Raw genomic sequence first — 21,245 nt, 5'->3', positions numbered from 1 at the left:
AGTAAATAAAATATTTCAAATCAATATTTAATGTTTCTTACCTTACTTATAAAATAAATATCTGTGTAATAAGCGGGATAATGTCAGGGAGCCGGTTGTTATCACGAAATAAGCCCTGATCACACTGTTGGGAGTTATTTCCGCGATAACAACTTGCCGGCTGTACATTATCCCTAACTTAATGATGTGCTGCACTATTTTTGCTACAAACTCAAAACTACACTACAATTAGGACTGCAACTAGTGATTATTTTCAAAATCGGCTATTTGGATGATTATTTTTCGATTAATTGACTAATCGGATAAAACCCTAAATAATTACTCAAATAGATTTTTCACTTATTTTAGTTAAATAAGGCACTAAATGAGGATATTTACGTTTTTGTGTGTATCCCTTTAAATCCAAATGAGCTGCTCAGGTGGGCGGAGTCGAAAGCGCCCGCGCTGTATCAAGAGGGAAATTCTCTTAGCGATGTTCAGCATTATATATTTAAACAAGTTTAAAAAGTCAATCATCTGTTTTATGCATACTAAATACATGTTTATCAGCAGATGGGGAATAAAAATAAGGACTTTTAGGTCTCATGCTGCCAGTGTTTTAAACAGGCACAATGATTTTCAGCATGTTACAATAAAATACACTTCCACAAGCACTCAGAAGTTTACTTTTTGACCAATCCACACGAGCACATTTAAATGATCTGTAATAAAACAACACGTTCAATTAACAGCGTTCTTTTGCGCTTTTTGTCCTGTCAGGTGACAACGAATTTCATAATCAATTATTATAGATTTTTGCAGCCCTAATTGAAATGATCCATAATTTATTGTGATGTACAATCTGACTGATTTATGATAAAGCCTTACTATTTTCTAAAGTTACATTGTTTGAGTAGTTACACAAAATGTCACGGGGTTTATGAAATGTTATGCAGCTGTGTATTCTGCAGTGCATAAAGTCTTCCTGTAGGTGGCAGTCTTACACCATTAGTGTGGTTTGTAACAGGACTTGTCGTCGTCGTGTCTGTGATGTTGAGTCTGTGGACGTTCTCCAGCATCAAACTGAACAGAGGCAGGTACAGCGTAGCCAAGCGAGCCTGTTGAGCCTAAAAGAGAGAGACACAAATCACACGTTCATATTCTGCTCAGACTGTATGAAGTAGGTGAGAAAACATTAGTTGTTTATAAGCAGCCATATATTTGTTTCTCCACATGCATTCATATAATTCCTCATCACACAGCTTTATTTTGTTCTTTAAAAAAATGCAAAAACAAATGAATGTAAGAAGTGAAAAGACACTGTTAGAGGAACATGTGCTATTGTTGAGCTCTTTTCACATCAATAACATTCACAATTATTAGTCAAGATCTTCTTAGATAAATCCTGTGATAGAGTACAGTAAACATAAACATCTGCAGCTCACCTTAGAGGCGTAACGATCATCGAAGGCGTGTTTGATCATCAGATTCTTCAGCACCTGTATAGCAATCTGACGGATGTCTCTGAACTCCTGTAGAGCTCCACTCACTTCTCTTAGTAAGAGCCCAACCAGGAAGTGATTCCTACAGAAATCATCTGTAAGTGTGTAATCCAGCTGAAGATCTGACAAACACACAGAGAGAGAAAGAGAGAAAATGAATACTGTAAGTACAGTACAGGTCTCTTTATTCAGTAATGATAACAGTAAGACTCTCACCTTGAAAGCGCTGGATCCGTCCTTTCCCAAACGGCATGGGCAGGTTGAGCGGGACGTAGTGCTCATGATTACAGACCACCCTAAGAAACTCAAACTTAAACTCATACAGAGTCTAAGGGTGAGAGAGAGAGAGAGAGAGAGAGAGAGAGAGAGAGAGAGAAAATTTCCATGAACATGTTACTGCTGTGTGTGTGTGTGTTTGTGTGTACATGCGCGTGTGTGTGTTTGCATGCATGCGTAAGTGTGTGTGTGTGCATGCGTGTTTGTGTGTGTGTGTGTATCTATGTGTGTGTGTGTGTGTGTGTGTGTGTGTGTGTGTGTGTGTGGGTGAGTGTGGTGTGCGTGCGTGCGTGCATGTGTCCGTGTGTGCATGAGAGTGTGTGTGCATCTATGTGTGTGTGTGCATGCATTTGCGCATGTGTGTACACGTGTTTGTGTGTGTATCTATATGTGTTTGTGTGTGTTAGTGTTTGTGCACGCGTATGTTTTTGTGTGTGTGTGTGTGTGTGTGTGTGCGTGTGTGTGAGCGTGCGTGCCTGCGTGTGTGAGCATGTGTGTGTACGTGTGTGTTTATGTGTGTGTGCATGGGGCGTGTGCGCATGAGTATGTGTGTGCATGAGTGTGTGTGTGCATGCATGTTTGTGTGTGTGTGTGTGTGTGTGTGTCTGTGTGTGCGTGAGCGTGCGCGCCTGCGTGTGTGAGCATGTGTGTGTACGTGTGTGTTTATGTGTGTGTGCATGGGGCGTTTGCGCATAAGTATGTGTGTGCATGAGTGTGTGTGTGCATGCATGTTTGTGTGTGTGTGTGTGTGTGTGTGTGTGTGTGTGTGCGTGTGAGCGTGCGTGCCTGCGTGTGTGAGCATGTGTGTGTACGTGTGTGTTTATGTGTGTGTGCATGGGGCGTGTGCGCATGAGTATGTGTGTGCATGAGTGTGCGTGTGCATGCATGTTTGTGTGTGTGTGTGTGTGTGTGTGTCTGTGTGTGCGTGTGTGTGAGCGTGCGTGCCTGCGTGTGTGAGCATGTGTGTGTACGTGTGTGTTTATGTGTGTGTGCATGGGGCGTGTGCGCATGAGTATGTGTGTGCATGAGTGTGTGTGTGCATGCATGTTTGTGTGTGTGTGTGTCTGTGTGTGCGTGTGTGTGAGCGTGCGTGCCTGCGTGTGTGAGCATGTGTGTGTACGTGTGTGTTTATGTGTGTGTGCATGGGGCGTGTGCGCATGAGTATGTGTGTGCATGAGTGTGTGTGTGCATGCATGTTTGTGTGTGTGTGTGTGTATGTGTGTGTGTGTGTGTGTGTGTGTGTACAGAAAATATACAGTTTGTACAGAATAAAATGCATTACGTCTATGGAATGTCCCCAAAAAACATGGAAACCAGAACATGCGTGCGTGTGTGTGTGTACGTGTGTGTGTGCATCTATCTGTGAGAGTGTGTGTCGTTGTGTACGCGTGTTTGTGTGTATCTATGTGTGTGTGGGTGAGTGCACGTGCGTGTGTGTGTGAGCATGTGTGTGTACATGTGTGTGTGTTTGTGCGCGTGTTTGTGTGTGAGGTATGTGTGTGCATGTGCGAATGTGGCATGTGTGTAGGCAGACAGATGAGAAGGACAGAATTACCTTTGAGTCTCCAGGCATGAAGCAGTTAAAGTAGTTGTTGATTTGTTTAAAGACAAACCCTCTGTCCATGAAGGTAAAACAGCGCTGGAGAAAACAAAGCCCAAATGGACATCAGATGTTATGGATGATAACTACTGTAATGGTCACCATTATAAATCTGTATTATTATTATTATCTGATAAACATCATTGACAGTAAGGCTCTGATCAAATATCTAACATGCAAAATAGCAAGAGTAGAATAGAATCACTGATATATTGTGCATCCTTAGTTTATCTGATTCAAGATAAGCATATGACAGATTACGTCCATCTTTTAAGAGTATGAAACAGTCAGCTGATGTTCTACTTTTACCAAATGTGCCAAAGATTGGCTGAATTGATTGCTCACCTTAATAAAAACAGCAAGGCTGTGATTGGCGTTTCGTGTAGCTTCTAGATTGTCTTTGTATTTCTGAGTGATGTGAGGCATCAGCATGGTCACTAAAGTCTCCACAGCGTGACAGAACGAAAAAGAGAAACGCTGGTTTCTGGACATCTGTCAGGGGTCAAAGGTCAGATCATTTCATGGTCATTCAGTACAGCAGTTCAAATGCAATAGCGTAATAGGTTTACTCACCTTAACCTTGCCGGTCTCGATCAGATACTGAGCCATAGACTTTACTAAAACTTCAAAAAAATACCAGGAGTACTGCAGGACAAGAGCAGATTGCTGTTAATACATCTATACTGTACATCATCGATCTAAAAATGTAAAAGTCGTGAATGATGATGTAGTGCAGAACTGAACCCTATCTTCACACCTTCATCAGTTTATTACTGGTGAGAAAATCAGTTGAGGGTTTGAGGATGGTCGTCATGGCTTTGGTCAGCTCCTCGTGAAGGGTTTTACAGTCGGTCAGATTTGTCTCAGCCTTCAATACATACTTAACACAACAAATGTCCCATTACTCAACAACTGATCGCACAATTGGTATTTAATGAAGACAATATTAGAGCAATATTTCAACCTCAACGCTACTCACCTTTACATACGAACGCAAAAAACGCTCCAAACCTTCTTCATGACACTGAGCCACGATATGGATCATCACCCTGAAGTGACCAAAAAAAGAGCAAAACACATGAGAGGAGGAGAAGAGACAAGAAAGGAGAGGAGCAGAGGATTAAGCCTTGTTTATACTCCACGCATCCGTATGAGCGTGCCGCAAAAATGACGTCACAATGTGGAGTGGGAGGTCATGCGTGTTGTGTGTGCGAGACCTCATTTCGCCAGGAGGTGTGCAAGACAATTTTTGTTTTGTTAGGTAATTCTGTCCGAGTAGGCAAGCTTGTGACGTATCTCTTTGTTCGACCCATGCAAAACAATGCACATAATATTTAAATGACACTCTTAAAGTAAAGAATGAAAACTTCTTTTACACACAATTCAGAATTTTGGTCTTATATTTGTATTGAATGTACCAATGGATGAGGAATAAAATACAGACCTCAAGATTTCTGTATTGTTTGTTTAGTAAAAACATGAATGAAATGATAATGTTTAATAAAGACATATTTAAGAGATTGTTGTTTTATTCATGTTGTCATATTTATCTCATATTTATATATCAAGCTCTTAAGTTTGAAGCATCAGCAAGGTACAGTGTTGTTTCAATGAGTGACTTTTTATCCTCCTCTTTGTGTTGGTTTTGGACTCAATTACTCGAGTCGCCCCCTGTTGCACTATTCTTTGAAACACTAGTTATGGGTGATTTCGAAGCACGCTTCATGAGGTTTCGAAACATTTACGAATCCTTTGTTTCGAATCATTGGTTCGGAGCTTGTTTCAAACTGGCCAAAGTCACGTGATTTTAGCAAACGAGGCTTCATTACGTCATAACTGTTTCGAAACGTTTCGAAAATCCGACGATTCACCACTAGGGGGAGTTGATCATAAATGACCAGTGTAGGTGAACTCGGGTCAGTTTTATTGTAAAAGTTTATAAAACATTCAATCCTTCTGACTAATAACACTACCATTTTGTCTACTTTTTGTTTATAGACAGATTTAATGACAAAAAATTTTCATAATTAAAAAGGGATTTGTTTGCCATAAATAAAACTAAAAACACAGAATACACATTTAATTATGTCTTAACTAAATTAAATAATTTATTTATTTTCTTAAAAACATATTCTTAGAACAATCTTGCTATTATTTTGTAAAAAGTGTACAATGTTTGGACAGATCTTGCTGCTTTTACACTTTTTTTGACCAGCAGGTGTCGCCAGCGTGTACGGTGTTTCGAACGCTTCGAAAAACTGAATCAATTTACGAAGCAATTGGTTCAATTGATTCAAAGCTTCGAAAAGCTTTGTTTCTCCCATCACTAGCGGGCACATCAACTATAAATGCCTCATTCGTATGTTGAGGGGCACGGGCGATCAGCAGAGGCTCGCGGTGCAGAGCAAAGTGTGAGTATAAACAAACCTTAAAGGAATGGATCAGAAAAAGGAGAGAAGAGGACAAGAGATGAGAGGAAAGAATGAGAGGAGGTGATGTTAGGCATTACAGCAGACCTGGTGACATTAACAGCCACATCTTCCTGACTACTGATGATCAGCACACGAAACAACTGATTCAGAATAGTGGGCAGAAACTTCACCATCACGTGAGCCTCCATGGCATGCAGACTCTGAGAGAGAAAGAGAAAGAGAGAAAAAGAGAGTGAATTCCTCCTAACACACAGTAAATCATTACAGTGATGACATCTGTTTTAATGCTGTGATCTCATAGTGAGACAGATGTGAAACATCTTCAGAGAAGTGAGAGAAACACAGAAACACATTGTACCTTTAAGTATTTGACCAGCTCGCCTCCTGATTGGCCCGTGACTGCAATACTTTCACAGTGATGAAAGAAGTTGTCCAGGTGTTGATCCTGAGGATAAAATAATCAACATTTCTAATTAATAAACAACAGATTTCTGTAGTAGTAAATAAATGTGTATGAATAGGTTAACTCTTTACTTTTTCCCCACCAGTGTTTTTTTTTTTTTAAAGTTGCCAGTCAGCGCCAGCATTATTTATGATTTTCACAAACATTTAATGCCTTCCAGAAAATATATAAACATACAATATATCAAATGATATAACAGACCCTCTGCTTTTAAACAAACATTTCATCTTTTCTTCATCTGTTCTCTATTTATCACCTCGCAATTATGGGCAGGTTTCTTCAAAAATACCATATTTTGAATGAGAAAATTCAGATCAGATCAGATTCATAACGATGATCAAAGCATACACAGAGTTTTTACTGTTTTTGGATCAGTGGATGCATCAGTGATTTATAAGTTGGGTAAAAGCGCCACCTACTGGACAATAGCGGAAATATAGATTACCGTAAAAACTCGTCATTAGCAGGAAAGCATTTTCTCTTAATTGACGAGATAACTCGTCAATGGCGGTGAAAAAGTTAAAATCATCTTTTGTACGAATTTCCACCTTTATTGCACTGATCTGTTGTCTTTGTGTATGATGTGTGTTTTTACATTTTAAGTTTATTTTATTTATATAGTGCCAGTGTTGGGTAAGTTACTGAAAAAAGTAATTAATTACTAGTTAATAGTGAGAATTGTAAACTACACTAGAGTGTTATCATCAGTCTTATTAACTCACCAAAGTATTTAAACTGAGAAGGATACATATAAAAACATGCATTTTAACTGTAGACTTTAAATTTTGATGTGCCACTGACCTGCCAAATGTCTTAAAATAACCACAAGAGCAAAGTTTGTGGTGACCGTGGTATAAAGCAGAAAAATTTACTCCGGTCCTTTGAATTATTTAAAATAATGTAGTACCGACATGACGCCACCTTGGGTGTACATTATTGTCTAGTAATTCAACGGCCCGACATCAATTATTCCTTACAAAGCATATAGAATAAATTTGTGTGTGTGTACCTGTGTGTAAACAGTAGACACCAGTTGTGTAGAGATTTTCAGCAGTGGCTTCCCCCCATCCACCCACTTCAGCTCTTGAGCCGTGTGCTGCTGTAACACAACATGAGGATGTGAGAATTATAATAACTGTTGGGTTAGAATGAACTAGTCCTGTATAAACCCCTCATCCCTCTCTTACCTTGCCGCTGTTGTCATGATAACTCAGATATCCGGCAGGAAGGTTTGCGGCCACCGCGATCTGCTGTTCATTTACCATTATTCTGCCGTCTTTCAGCAGGGGTAGCCAGGCGTAACCCACTACACAAACAAAACATACATGATTCAATGAATATAAAACAGTGATAATGGTTAGGGGTGTAACGAGACACTTAATCCATGAGACGAGACGAGACACGAGACTGGGTTCACGAGAACGAGACGATATTTTTACACTTTTTAAGAAATCCTTAATGATAAAATGAATGAATAAGAAACTGAAATCATCATTTTTAAAAGTTTTAACTAATCAAGGACTGTACCCAACAATTATTTTGCTAACTGATAATGAAGTAATTTGTTATTTTTGGGTAATAAAAATAGACCCAAGTGAGCAGTAGCCTTTAAAATTACATAATAACGAAGATTATGCAATAATAATTGGTTCAAATAAAGTATTAAAGGAACAGTATGTAAGAAATTTATATCAATTAATCATAAAATGGCCCTGAAATGTCACTAGACATTAAGAAATCATTTTCATTTCAAATACTTATATCATTCACAACAGTGGTCTGGCCAGGATATTGCCATTTAAAAAGTGGAGTTGCAGCCCTCAACCGATGTTTATGTTTTCATGTTGTGTATTGGCCAACAGTTGTGTGGTTGCAGTACCAGTTTTAGCCACAAGTTTTGTTATTGCAATACCAGTTTTGGCCACAATCCTACATACTGTTCCTTTAAAACCAAGCTACATTAAACAACATTACATTAACAAACACATTACATTTGTGTCCTATAAATAAAAAGCATTATGTATGTATTATAACAAATGCCTGCAGGGGGCGATAGTGGACTCTCGGACGCTATCTTCACTTTCACTTTCGACGGAGAGAAACGCTTATTTTTAGCCAAACAATGTTTAATTCCATTTGAACATTTAATATGTCCATTTATTTAAAATTGAAATGATACAGACACTGTCATTTTTGAGCAAGAACATGCAGACATGAAATCATGTAAACTCTAAGTGAGGGTTTAATCTGCTGAGACTTCTGACACTGATCAACAGACAAACACAACGCGTCTCAGACTTTACACAAGTTCACAAACGAACATTATTGGAAACCCAAAAAAAATCAAACGCTGTAAAAGACAAATATAATGCATGCACTGTAAAAGGGTCAAACAGAAAGCTGCATCCTCCGGAGGTCGCATATGCAGGCTGCATATGTCATCAAGGTTGATTTCAGTTAATTATCTGAGCATTACATTCGCAAATCGTCAGCATATTAGATGTATATTATATTAAATTGTCGCACGAGATCTCGTCACACCCCTAATAATGGTAATAGTGCAGTCAGGGAGTTTTCACGGCATCTAGCGGTGAGACTGTGAATTGCATCCTTGCATACCCATCCTTTACGAAACGCCTAGTAAAGCTACGGTAGCCCATACCAGGTGTCTCCATCTCTGCCTCTGGTGAGCTACTGTCCTACAGACTTCATTATGCAATGGAAAAGCACTACAAGTGATCCTAACCATTTGACCAATGAAAGGCATTCAGATAATTACTGAAAAAAGAGTGGTACTGTTTGTCCTGCACCAGTTCTTGTAATATGTTGATCTCTATTGTGTAACCCACAAATGTCTTTAACAGAGTAAAACATATGAGAGGTTCACAAGCAGCTTCATGAATGAGGTTTCACACCTTGTGTCTCGATCTGCTCTCGTCTCTTCGTGCTGGCTTTACTGTTGCTTTCACAGCTGATGTGATACAGGGTAAAGAGAAGATGATGTTTGTCTGTCAGCTGAGCCGGCAACTCGATCTTAAACTGAACAGATGACAAACATTTATTAAAAAAGAGATCGAGAGAGAGAGCAAGAGAGAGAGAAACATCTTACCTCATCATAAAACTCTGGGTTCTGTTGGTGATGGAGAACAGCAGCAAACATTCTCTTACAGAACAGAGGTCCTCCTGGACGCCCATAAATACACTGATGAAAAACGATACAATGTCTTCAATATAATACTGGAATATTTATAAAACTGATTCTACATTCTGATTGGATGTTGAAAGATGTAAAATGCTGACAAACACAAATTTGTGACCACACATATGTCTTCTATAATAATGTGTCCATACATCTACAATATCATCTAAAGTTTGTACTATATGCTTTTAAAATAATATTCGAAGAGAGCAGGGCACAAAGTAACGCTTTTTGGCTTTGGCTCGATCATTCAAAAAATATTTAAGTTAGATGAATCATTTTTTACACAATCAACACAGACATCTCTGCTACAAATAAACACTTAAAGTTTGTTTGTGGGACCTCCTGTTATCGTACAATTACACCGAAAGTGACAGGAGTGCAAACGTTATAGGTGGGGTATATTGTAACAAACAGAAGTTTTGTTGTAACACCTGCTAGAAATTTTTTGTTAAAACACAAATAATTCAATAAAATTCTGTCTATATACTAAAGGTGGATATTGTTTATATATCTGCCTGTAATAGATAGATATCCGCACATGAATCCATCCATGATCCTTCATCTAACCATGCATACATACATTTTTTTGAAAGGGTTGCACAATTTAGACAAAAAAATCATAATAGTGAGTTATTTCCCCTGATATTGTATTAAAGGTGCAGTGTGTAAATTTTAGCGGCATCTAGTGGTGAGGTTGGGAATTGCAACCAACGGCTCAGTCCATTGCTCACCCCTCACTTTTGAAACGCATAGAAAAGCTACGGCAGCTGCCACCGGAAAAACATGTCATCGTCGGAGACAACTTAGTAAAAAAGTTTGTCCGTTAAAAGCTTATGTGGAAACATGGCGGCACAAAATGGCGACTTCCACGTAAGGGGACCCTCTTGTATGTAGATAAAAACATCTCATTCTAAAGGTAATAAAAACATAATGGTTCATTATAAAAAGATCTTTATACACCCCTGATAATAAAGTTTTGTATATTATTTTGCATTTTTTTAAGGGATCTTTCTAAAAATTACACACTGCACCTTTAACAGTTATCATTTTGATTAATAGTATTTATATTGTTTTCATTTTATTATCATTGTATACCTGAGAGGCTTATGTAACACTGTGTGACAACTAACCCCGCTGTGTAAAAATGTTTTCAATCTCAGCTATCAGTTACTAGGAGATAATGACATGTTTCAAAATGTTGTTATGTTTTAGGTAACAAGACCGTGATTAAAATAATATAAGGTTGGATTTGGTGACTTTCACACCCAACTTAGAAATGGAAAGAAACATAAGATGAAGAAATTTACTTTCATGCCTCCAAAACACTCTGTTCAATATCTTAACCAAAATACATCAAAACTTTTCACAAATTCACAGGAGATCTTCTGACAGTAAGAGAAAAAGACCAAAAGCACAGATTGCTCGGCCCTATAGAAATATGTAAAGTAGCGGTCTTTTAATTAACAGCGTGTTGGTTTGTGCCCTGCTCACCCCTACTCGGTAGAGTAAAAATTTTTTTGTTCAACTTTATTATTATTATTATACACTACCAGACAAAATTTAATAATAATTGTATTTGAAATGTTTGTCATGATCCTGAAAACCTTTTCATCCAAAAGCGCATCTCTGAATGTTTCAAATGAGTTATGTGTAGAAAAATATAAATGTGGCAAAATTTTATTAATTATAAAATTAACATTTTGTTTATTTTTCAATTAAATAGAAGACTTGGACTTAAAAATGAAGAAAAATCTGACAACAGAAATCCAAAACAGATGTACACTCCTTCAATTGTGTTTAAAAATCATTACAGAGTAAAACCCTAGACAAATTCTAGACAAAAACACTGAAGATAATAAAATATAACTAAATAAATATAACCTTATTTAGGATTTCCCACTGTTACATTTGTGTTATTCTGTAGTTCTGTGACATGGTTTTAAATAAAACAAAGAGAAATAAAGAAAGTGATTCTTAGGGGCTGTTTACACTGGGTATTAAGATGTGTTTTAATCGATCGGATCACAAGTGGACGAGAGAGACACATTATGTTTACACCTGGTATATAAATCCGTCTCTTTTGTCCACTTTCAACTGCTTCTGTCCTGAATACTGTGAGGGGGTGGTCCGTGAGATGGTGGGCGAGTCTCTCTGCTGTCATTCAAACGCGAGCGGGAGTAATTATGAGTTTATATGGACGCAAACTAATATGATGTCGGAGTCCACTGCTTGTTTAGCAAGTATGCATGCTGCACAGTGTTTTGTACGTGTGTATGTTAGAGCTTTCTCTGAATTTTCAGCGCAATTGATGAAATAGGATCGCGCAACTTTCACGCTTTCAAAACGAAACTACGGAGAACACCCGCAGTAGTTTTATCAATGAAAGGCTAAAAATAGCGCGGTTCACCGTATGTTCACGCCAGAAGTCAAAAAAAGACGTAAAACTTGTGTTTAATACCTCAGATTAGATCAATGGGCGGAGAGAAGGCGGTTGCGTGTGGCTGTTCGAACACATTCACCACATGTGCGTTCCACAACTCCAAAGCGATCCGATCGAAAGTGGTTTCGACTACCTCTGGACGTGGTTGAAAGTGGTCGAAAGTGGACGAGCTCAAAACGTTTTGAACACCGTTTACACCTGGCATTAACGTCGTCCACTTGTGATCCGATCGACAAAAACGCATGTTAATGCCAAGTGTAAACAGCCTCTTACATTTCAACTGGTACTATACTGTATAGTTTATATTTAGGTTTATTATTGATAAATGTTTAATATGTTTTGTAGAATGTAACAATAAAGTATATAAATGTGTCTTTTGTCATATTGCTGTTGCCACTGTTATAATACTGGAGACACTGCATAAGTGTGTGTGTGTGTGTGTGTGTGTGTGTGTGTGTGTGTGTGTGTGTGTGTGTGTGTGTGCGTGTGTGTGTGTGTGTGTGTGTTTACCTGTAGTGGGAGTGCATCCTCTTCATCAGAGTCTCTGAATTCAATACACAGAGCAATGTTTCTGGCCTGAAAACACAAGAGCAAAATATGAGACACACTCAACTGACCCACCTCAAAAGCTTTATGCCCTCCTTACATTACTGGACAAATCTCTATTTACAGTAGGTCTGTCTACACTGCAGTGCAACTCCACTACAAGCGGGTCTGCAGCATTTACAAAAATCTCCATTTACAAATATTGAAAACTCTGGAGTACGGTGTATGGCCATAGGAAAATCAAAATGAAATCGCAATTATATAAACATAGTACAAGGCCGCGTTTACACAGCATTTTTGAAGTGACTCAATTCTGACTTTTTTTCTTTCATGTGGCACAGATCCGATATGACCCAGGAATGTGTAAGCAGGAAAAATGCATAGATTTCGATAATGTTGCTGATATACCCCATAGTGAGATTGCCGATACATAAAAGTGTTGGGGGGAGGGCAATAGTGTACTCATTTATTTATATGTTTATTTTTTACTCATTTATGACAAGTTACTTGATTGGTAGACAAAAAAAAGAAGCTGATTTACTCTAAGGGCAACGCTGTAACGACCGCAAACTTCTTAAAACTGATGCCATTAATCTGAGCATGTCATAAAGCCCAGGCGCTCTAAAATTTCCTTGGTTATGTTTGAGAAAGCCTAAATGAATTGTTGAGTGTTGTTTTACCTTGGTGAAGGTTTTCTGGCTGTCATATTTCAGCTGTCGTGGATAAACGTACAGGTGGTTGTTGTAAGTTGTGAAGGGCTGAGAAAATTTGGCAATGGACGGCACAAACTCCTCCACCTCAAACGCCACCTTACCCCGGTCTACACCATCAGTCTGACGGAGAGGAAGATAGGAGGAGGTGACACAATCTACACAAACACAGGAAAGAGATCAAAGAGCAGCCAATTAGTGAGAAGCTCAGTCAACCAATCAAAACATAATAAATAACAACTTGAGTCTCCGTTCTGCAGCATGACAGTTTTTGCAGAATACAGTATTTGTGTTTGCAGGTGTGTATATGTACAGTAAGTGTGTTCTTACTGGTCAGATCTGGTGCAACATTATCCACCGTAACATCCAAATTACCCAAAATCACAGGCAGCTTGGCCATCTTCTCTGGCCTGAGACACAATACAAACACAGAGGAGGGAAAATAAACAAGTGTGAGTGCTCGACAGAGACTATTGCAGTTCGAAATGGCAGCACATTTCACAAACACCTGAAATATTTAACACTGTGTAAACACAGATATTATTATTGGATGGCGTGAGGAGCGACTGACTTGCGGAAGTCTGCGAGGAGTTTGAACATGTCCTCATTGGAGAGTTTGTTGCTGTCCTGTCTGTAGAGAGCGGAGAATCGGCCGATCTTATCCACCGTCCCAGAGGTGTCCTTAAACAAAGGCCTGAGAAAGAGATGACACGCAGATGAACAGAGCTTTCCGACTGATGTGTTGTGCCATTTTTCCATCTGGGCAAGAGAGATAATAGTAGACACAGACACAGACTTCCTGCGGAGCAACATATGTAATGCCCCGATGGAAAGAGAAACATAAATGAATGTTTACCAGAACAAAACACAAAAGGATTGTTTCCTGTAGCTCTTCTGGGACAGCAATGTGTTAGCATAAATCCTGTAGTGAATTCGTTTGTGAAACAACATTCAGTGTGAGATTATCTCATGAGATCTCACCTAGCAGCCCAAGCGAATGGCATGCGGTACTGACCCAGCCGACTGCAGGCCATCTTAGCATTCTTCAAAACCTTTTGAGCACTCTGAAGAGACACCAGAGAAAATAACTGAGCAACACAATATTTTTTAAGGTCTCATCAATTCTGTTATGTTTGTAAAGCGTTTTATTTCTAATGACATCTCACATCGTTTTAATGATATTACTGTTACCCACAGAATAAAATGATCTCTCCAGGCCACTATATCTTGGTATGTGATCTAAAAAACATCTGGATTTTTCAACAGTTTTTCCACAGACCTAAATGTGATCAAACCACTGATCTATATAAATGACTGGATTGCACATGACGTCACAATTGTGAAGCCACCGCGCCGTCATATTGGTATGCCCAAAGATCCGATTAAATTAATAGGACCCTATCAGATTTTAATGATAAAACACTTCTTTACCAGTCTCCGTTTTTATATCTGAAGTCTCCCTGTACATTATTACAACACAAATGTCTCGTCTTAAGCATATACATAGTTATTTATTTAAAGTTGTACATTTTATCTTTTAAACAGTGTGTTCCTATACATCCATCTTTATTACAGTATCTGATAATGGGACAGAACGCAGCACATGTATTATTAAATGACAAATGTGCTCATTCTGAAATCGAAATAAATAATCATGCTTGCAACCGTATGTGCACGCAATAATTTGCTGGTTTTGTAAATTATGTTATAGGGGCCATGGCACAAGACTTTTTAAGATGTCAAATAAATCTTTGGTGTTCCCAGAGCACATATGTGAAGATTTAGCTCAAAATATCGTATAAATTATTTTTTATAGTATGTCAAAATTGCCACTTTGTAGGTGTGTGCAAAAATGTGCCATTTTGGGTGTGTCCTTTTAAATGCAAAGGAGTGGTTTGTTGCAATTGAAACTCAGTTGTGCTGTGAATTATTTTCTCTCTCTCTCTTTTTCTCTGCACTAAATGGCAGTGCTGTGATTGGATAGTGCAGATTAAGGGGTGGTATTATTATAATAAGAGCTCCTTCTGACATCACAAGGTGAGCCAAATTTCAACGACCTATTTTTTTATGTGCTTGCAGAGAATGGTTTAACTTAACTAAGTTACTGGGTTGATCTTTTTCACATTTTCTAGGTTGGTAGAAGCACTGGGGACCCAATCATAGCACTTAAACATGGAAAAAGTCAGATTTTTATGCCATGGCAACTTTATGTTATACAGTATTGTTTTTTTATTGTTATTGTACAGCAGTGGTAACCAATCCTGGTCCTGGTGGGCCGGTGTCTCTGCAGAGTTTAGCTCCAACCCTAATCAAACACACCTGAAACAGCTAATTAAGGTGATAAATAAGCTAAATAAGATTAACCGGCCCTCCAGGACCAGAATTGGTCACCACTGTTGTACAGTAAAATGCGTTAACGATGTTAATGGCATGTATTTTGAAACAGTTAAGGGGGCATTTCACAAGACTTTTTTAAAATAGATAATTTATTATAGCATATTGAAATTGCCGCACTGCAAAAAAATTAACGTCTTACCTAGTATTTTTGTCTTGTTTTCAGTAAAAATATAAAAAAGTTCTTAAATTAAGATGTACTTTCTTGATGACCAAAATTACCTTGGAAAATAAGTCTAGTTTTTAGATAAAAAAATATAAACTAAGTAAATTAGTGCTTTAAACTAGCAAAATTCTTGAAATAAGTTTTTTATAAGCAGATTTTTTATGCTCGTTTTAAGCACAGATTTCCTTAAATTGTATATTTTTGGTCTAAAAACTAAAATTATTTTCCTAGGTCATTTTGCTCATCAAGAAAATAAATCTTAATTTCAAGAATTTTTAGATATTTTTACTGAAAACTACTAAGTACACTGCAAAAAAATATTTTCAAGAAAAAAAATTCTTAGTATTTTTTTGTAAAAAATATCTAAAAATTCTTAAATCAAGATGCTTTTTCTTGATGAGCAAAATTACCCTAGAAAATAAGCCTAGTTTTTAGACCAAAAATATCAATTTTAAGTGATTTTGTGCATAAAACAAGCAAAAAAATCTGCCAATGGGCTAAGCAAAAAAATCTTGAAAATTTTTCTTAAACACTAAATTCAAGAAAAATTTGCTTACCCCATTGGCAGATTTTTTTGCTTGTTTTATGCACAAAATCACTTAAATTTGATATTTTTGGTCTAAAAACTAGACTTATTTTCTTGGGTCGTTTGCTCATTGAGAAAAAGCATCTTAATTTAAGAATTTTTAGATATTTTTACTGAAAACAAAACAAAAATACTAAGAATTTTTTTCTTGAAAATAATTTTTTGCAGTGTAAGAAAATATTTTTTGTAGTGCACTTTGTAGGTGTGAACAATTTTTTGGGACGGTTGTGTCCTTTTAAATGCAAATGAGCTGATGAAATGCAAACATTGATCACCATTAATGGTGATTTGTTGAAATTGAAACTCATTTGTGCTGTCAATTATTTTCTCTCTCTCTTTCTCTGCACCAAATTGCAGTGCCGTGGTTGGATAGTGCAGATTAAGGGGCGATATTATCCCCTTTGACATCACAAGGGAGCCAAATTTCAATTACCTATTTTTGCACATGCTTGCAGCAAATGGTTTACCAAAACTTAAAGTTATTGGTTTGATCTTTTCCACATTTTCTTGGGACACAAATATAGCACTTAAACATCGGAAAAAGTCTGATTTTCATGATATGTCCCCTTTAAAAAAATGTTTTAAACCATGGTTTAACCAACATTTGGTTTCTTTACTTTACAACTTATTCAGAGAAATAACTCTGACTGTGTGTGTATGATCTTAACCTTCAATGCAGACCTGATTTTTCAGTGTGCCTTATTTTTATTGGTTAATCGACATTTTTATTAGTTTGAACCACAAAACATGTGATGTCTATTCCAGTGAATGCAGGATCTGAAGGGGTTAATGTCATAAAACTTTCTTTACACCTGTGTCATTGCAACAGAATGGAGAAGACACACTCAGCCTAATGTTTTCTTTAAATCCCTTATCCTGCCTGATTAAAACATAAACATTGCAAATAAAATCAAAAGTAACAATTCAACTCCGGTGGCTTCAATTCTCACTGTTACATTAACTTTCTATTCATAATCCAGTCATTTATATAGATCAGTGCATCAAACACACAGACAGGCAGCAGTGTTACCTTAGCAGAGTCTGAGTTTTTCATGTAAGGTTCAGCACAATGAGTTATTCCACCCTGTAAAACCTTCTCGATCCGCGCCACCAGGAAGATGTCCGGGTGTGGACAGGTCACTGAAAACACTCCCTACACACACACAAAATATTTTATTTTGAGGTTGTAAGGTCAAGAGCAGTGTAATGCAATCAGATGTTTAGCAAGCATCATATTCCAGTGTGAACTTAGTTTATATTTTGTTAACCATCATCTGCCCACAAGGACATTTATGATTTTGTTTTTTTATTTTTGTTACAGGAATTCATACATCCTGCTCATTCACACATAAGGAAATGACTCGAGACTTCCTGTATGTCTGTGTATTAATAACTTTTTAGTGATAGTCTGTCCACAATGATTTTGTGTATGTGGTCACCTGTCGTGGATACTGTATACTGCCATCTGCTGTAGCTGAAGACCGAGCTCCCTGAGGGCTGTCGGACGCTCCTGATGGAGGCAGCATGGCTTTCACAGACGGATGATTCATGTCCACGTTAAAATCTGAGGAGATCTTACGACCGCTCTGAATATCAAACAACGACAAAGAGACGAAGAACGGCTCCACCTGAAACACACACACAGATAAAAGGGGAAATGAATTACGTCAACAGAATCAGACGCAGCTGAAAACTCAAAGGTGATTCATCTATAAATCAATCATTAATAAGATGTGGTACATTAGTAGTGGGTCCTTCTTCATTTTCTGCCACACAGCTCTGGAGGTTAAAGGACAGATCGTTGCAGTTCACCGAGATCCGCTTCCCAAACTTTTCCTCGAACGGTTTCACTTCAGGCTCGATTCCAGAGAAATCCAGTTTCTGCTCAGAACAGATGAGGAGAACAGTGAGATTCATCTCTGGAAAGGTTTTCATCATTTATAATATCATATGAAACATGAGCTGTAGTCTGGTTATTTGTCTGGTGCTCCCAGGAGCAGTGTCTGTGTTAGGGATGTACCTGTAAATCTGGGTCCAGTGTAAAGAGTTTCAATCGTGTCTCATTCCTCATCTTGCTCTCGATGTCTCTGGCACTCTGGAAAAAGCATGAAAGCAGAGCAGGAGAGACGGTCAAATCTGAATTCAAACCACTTTGAATCCGGTGGCATTCACATTCACTCCTGATTTGGCTGCTGGTAAGTTTAGTTGTGTCAAATGATCAAATAAATTATCAAAAAAGAGAAATGCAAGAGACAGTCCATCACAGGATTATCTTTAAGGATGCTCTTTGAAGTAAATTATCTAAAAAAAAAAAAAACTATGCATTAAGCAGCCAGTGCATTATTCACTTTTACAGTAACACTTTAATTTCCACCAACGGCAAAACATCCACTGAAAAACTTTGCTATTTCCTGAAGACAACAGAAGTTCAGGTTTAATATTGGGTTGCGTAGATTTGCCAGTTAGCCCCTGTTAGTGTTGTAAAATGTAGGCTAACCCATTTTTGGACGTACCTGAAAACTATCCATACTGCTGGAGGAGTGATCACTTCTGCTCTGCTCATCATCTACACAAGAGAGAAAAAAGTTAGTACATAATAACAGTAATAGACATTATCAAAGTATACACACCATGGGCCCTTTTTTAACCATCTAAGCGCATGGTCCGAATCCACGTTTGTTAGTTTAACAACAGAAAAACGGTTGGCGCACCAAGTGCATGGTCTTAAAGGAAAACAACACCGTTTTTTAATAATTAACTATGTTCTTACCTCAACTTAGAGGAATTAATACATCCCTATCTTGTTTAATGTGTGCACTTAATGTACAGCGTGTCATGAATGTGTTAGCATTTAGCCTAGCGCCATTCATTCATTAGGACCCAAACAGAGATGAATTTAGAAGCCACCAAACACTTCCATGTTTTCCCTATTTAAAGACTGTTACATGAGTAGTTGCACGAGTAAGTGTAACTACTTGCAGGGTTCTTCACACCTTAGTTAACTTCAAATTTAAGAACCTTTCAAGGACTTTCCAGGTCCAATACCCTCAAATTCAAGGACTAAATGTGGGGACACATTTCAAGTGAGAGCAAGGTTACATTGTGTTACCTTTTAAGATACATTGTTACAGTTCCCTTTCGAGGGAACTCGCGCTGCATCACTGCGGTGACACTTTGGGGACGCCTCCAGGGGTAAGTGCGTCTGAATGTGTATATCAAATTCAACCAATGGTAAGGCTTAACGACAAAGACAGGGTGACGCGGGACCCAGGAAGTATATCGCTGTCTGAAATATTGCCAAAGACGACGTTACAGGGATGCAGGAAGTATATGGCAAGGGAGACGCAGCGTCTCGTTCCCTATTAAGCGAACATCAGTTACATACATAACCCGAGACGTTTTCATGTGACAAACACAACTATGCAAAAAAGCATTTTGGTATGAATCAACATTCGCATCCAGAAGATATAAGCATTTAAAGTGAACAGTTTGGCACGTGTGTTTAAAAAGTCTAGTTTTTATGATATTATCCTACACTACACAGGGAATAATATGGATTTTTTTCCAGAAACTTCTTGCATAAAATAGATTCAAGCACTTTCAATGACCTGTATCTATGAACGTATATTTTCAAAAAATTCCCAGGGCCTTGAATTTTTTCCCCCAGATTCACAAACTTTCAAGGACCTGTGGGAAACCTTTAAATAGAGAAACATGGAAGTGTTTGGTGGCTTCTAAATTCATCCCCACAAGTGCATTTGCTATTCATACAACATGAAAATTAAAACTGCGTCAGGCTGAAACTAGCAAAAACACTTGCGTCGCTCCTGGTGCTGCATTGCGCCGGGTATAAGATAGGGCCGCGTATCACTGTGTGTACGCAAAATACATAATGTCTTCTCATGTGTGGTGGATTCAGGTTTGTGTGTTGTTTCTAAATGTGAATTAAATGATTGACTGCATGACTGATAGATGATTGAAGGTTTATCAGACCGTCGTGTGAATCTCCATTTCTCTTGTCTTGCATGGCGAGTTCAAAGCTGCTATTGAGGATTTTGTTGAGGGTGCAGATCCAGTCGTCCATCTCAGTTTCGGAGTCTGCAGCCAATACATATTCACTCTTATCCTGCATCTTCAGCTCGAAGGCGAACCGCCGTACACGGTTATTCTACAAACACACACACACATACAAACTAAATGTTACCATTAGTCTTACATACAAACTCTCTCTTACTCACACACTACTGTATAAACAATGTTCACTTCAAACTGAATGATTTACCCAACCTGTCATTTCTTACAGGTCAGGAAACTGTATTTAGAAATATTGCTGGTGTTTATTAGGGCAGATATCAATATTTTAAACAGTTTGAAATCACAGAGTTTGCTCTAAACTCCAGACATGAATGATGCCTCAAATCAGGCTGCTGGAAGAGGAAATGTCTGCTTTTGACCTTCATACAATAACAGCCAAATCAAAACAGCAGAACATCAGAGATACGGCCATGACTTGAGCCAGAAATTAATCAGCCAGCAACCACACAGAACGTCCTGAACTCTTTTAAGCCAACTTAACCATACAGCAAGACCCAGCTGGCAACCGACACTCCAGCGTTCCTGTCACAATGATTATTATTTATACGTCATTGTGTTCGAGAACAGTCTGTGTCTGTGACACACATCACAAAAACATCATCATTTAGTCAAATTCCTTGACATCCTATATAAACTAACTCAATGTTAATGTGGTTTCATCAGACGAATTTGGGGTTTGAAATGCACACATCACTTTAGCATGGAATTAATAAGTCAAATAGTTCAAAAAATCAGAGCTGGAAAATTCCTTTCAATATAGGAGAGACAATACACAAATGTGTATTGGGGCAAAGTTTTCCTACATACGAAAGTAAAAATATCCCAGCCGTCCAAACTGGGATTTAAACTCCTGC

General features: G+C 38.0%; 1 protein-coding gene across 5 annotated transcripts in view; it reads right to left on the bottom strand.

The window, feature by feature from the left end:
- Positions 1-21,245, bottom strand: part of LOC135782704 (dedicator of cytokinesis protein 9) — a 108,375-nt gene that overhangs the window by 22,861 nt on the left and 64,269 nt on the right. For 3 of the 5 annotated variants that reach the window (XM_065293166.2, XM_065293170.1, XM_065293167.1), the window contains exons 8-32: positions 20,290-20,464; positions 18,810-18,862; positions 18,317-18,391; positions 18,037-18,177; positions 17,736-17,924; positions 17,327-17,449; positions 14,132-14,214; positions 13,722-13,844; positions 13,481-13,560; positions 13,121-13,308; positions 12,405-12,470; positions 9,362-9,454; positions 9,168-9,291; positions 7,440-7,558; positions 7,262-7,351; positions 6,148-6,234; positions 5,874-5,989; positions 4,337-4,406; positions 4,115-4,237; positions 3,931-4,002; positions 3,703-3,849; positions 3,313-3,396; positions 1,698-1,809; positions 1,425-1,603; positions 984-1,106 (exon numbers count right to left, since the gene is read on the bottom strand). In XM_065293166.2, coding sequence (XP_065149238.1) covers positions 984-1,106; positions 1,425-1,603; positions 1,698-1,809; positions 3,313-3,396; positions 3,703-3,849; positions 3,931-4,002; positions 4,115-4,237; positions 4,337-4,406; positions 5,874-5,989; positions 6,148-6,234; positions 7,262-7,351; positions 7,440-7,558; positions 9,168-9,291; positions 9,362-9,454; positions 12,405-12,470; positions 13,121-13,308; positions 13,481-13,560; positions 13,722-13,844; positions 14,132-14,214; positions 17,327-17,449; positions 17,736-17,924; positions 18,037-18,177; positions 18,317-18,391; positions 18,810-18,862; positions 20,290-20,464 — 2,835 coding nt within the window. The remainder of the gene's footprint in view (positions 1-983; positions 1,107-1,424; positions 1,604-1,697; positions 1,810-3,312; positions 3,397-3,702; positions 3,850-3,930; positions 4,003-4,114; positions 4,238-4,336; positions 4,407-5,873; positions 5,990-6,147; positions 6,235-7,261; positions 7,352-7,439; positions 7,559-9,167; positions 9,292-9,361; positions 9,455-12,404; positions 12,471-13,120; positions 13,309-13,480; positions 13,561-13,721; positions 13,845-14,131; positions 14,215-17,326; positions 17,450-17,735; positions 17,925-18,036; positions 18,178-18,316; positions 18,392-18,809; positions 18,863-20,289; positions 20,465-21,245) is intronic. The other 2 variants (XM_065293168.2, XM_065293171.1) reach the window with 1 other exon arrangement.

This window comes from Paramisgurnus dabryanus, chromosome 15 (genome assembly GCF_030506205.2).
Source record: "Paramisgurnus dabryanus chromosome 15, PD_genome_1.1, whole genome shotgun sequence".
In the NCBI taxonomy this organism is placed as follows: Eukaryota; Metazoa; Chordata; class Actinopteri; order Cypriniformes; family Cobitidae; genus Paramisgurnus; species Paramisgurnus dabryanus.
Note: the sequence above shows the minus strand (reverse complement) of the source record. Positions and strands in the feature narration are given on the sequence as shown.